At 45.9% G+C, this 881-nt stretch overlaps 1 protein-coding gene across 1 annotated transcript in view; it reads left to right on the top strand.

Moving 5' to 3' along the window:
- The window catches only part of SFXN5 (sideroflexin 5), a 96,357-nt gene that overhangs the window by 38,649 nt on the left and 56,827 nt on the right, over window positions 1–881 (top strand). The window contains exon 5 of the mRNA XM_027701920.1: window positions 615–669. Within this exon, the coding sequence (XP_027557721.1) occupies window positions 615–669 (55 nt within the window). The remainder of the gene's footprint in view (window positions 1–614; window positions 670–881) is intronic.

The following is an 881-nucleotide window of genomic DNA, read 5'->3' as shown; positions in this document are numbered from 1 at the left end:
AGATGTTCCTTGGACTGAATCCACACCTGGAGATGTGGGAGATGTTCCTCAAACTGAATCCACACCTGCAGATTGGAAAGTTATTCCTTGGATATCTTCCACACCTGCAGGTGTGGGAGATGTCCCTCAGATCAAATCCACACCTGCAGGTGGGAAAGATGTTCCTCAGACTGAATCCACACCTGCAGGTGTAGGAGATGTCCCTCAGATCAAATCCACACCTGGAGATGTAGATGTTCCTCAAACTGCATCCACACCTGCAGATGGGAAAGATGTTCCTCAGAATAAAGTGATTTATATCCTCATTCCCTCCCAAGCCAACAGCCCTGCCCTGCCCTGCCCATCCCTCTGCCACACCGAGGGCTTTTCCCATCTTTCCTGTGGCAGAGGTTCAGCCAGGACATTGATCTGCACCTCAGTGGAGGTGCTGAAAACAGTCAGGGCCAGAAAATAGTCTTCCTTTCCCCCCCCTAAATCTGCATTTCCCCTGCTGGGGTTAAGGTACGGCGGTGGGTGGCCTTTGGGGACATTATAGAGCCAAGAAAGAGCCACTCTTTGTATTTCAGGTTAAGTTATTTACTTCTAAATGATTAATTTGTGCTAAATTATTGCAGGCCATCATCCATCCCGACACAAACGAGACCATCTTCATGCCTTTCCGAATGTCAGGTATGGTTTGTGCCATTAATTTTACTGGGAATTTGTACAAAATGATGGGGTTTTTTCTCCTCTTTTTGAATTGACTATTGGGAACATTTAGACCAAGATCCCTTTGCAAGTGAGGAATATGAGGATCATAACTGAGAGATCTAGTGCTTAATATTTCCCTTTCCTCTTTCCTTTCCTTTCCTTTCCTTTCCTTTCCTTTCCTTTCCTTTCCT

Source organism: Neopelma chrysocephalum, unplaced genomic scaffold (assembly GCF_003984885.1).
Source record: "Neopelma chrysocephalum unplaced genomic scaffold, ASM398488v2 Primary Assembly neopelma1_174, whole genome shotgun sequence".
NCBI classification, from domain to species: Eukaryota; Metazoa; Chordata; class Aves; order Passeriformes; family Pipridae; genus Neopelma; species Neopelma chrysocephalum.
The sequence above is the reverse complement of the archived record's forward strand: the minus strand, read 5'-3'. Positions and strand labels throughout refer to the sequence as shown.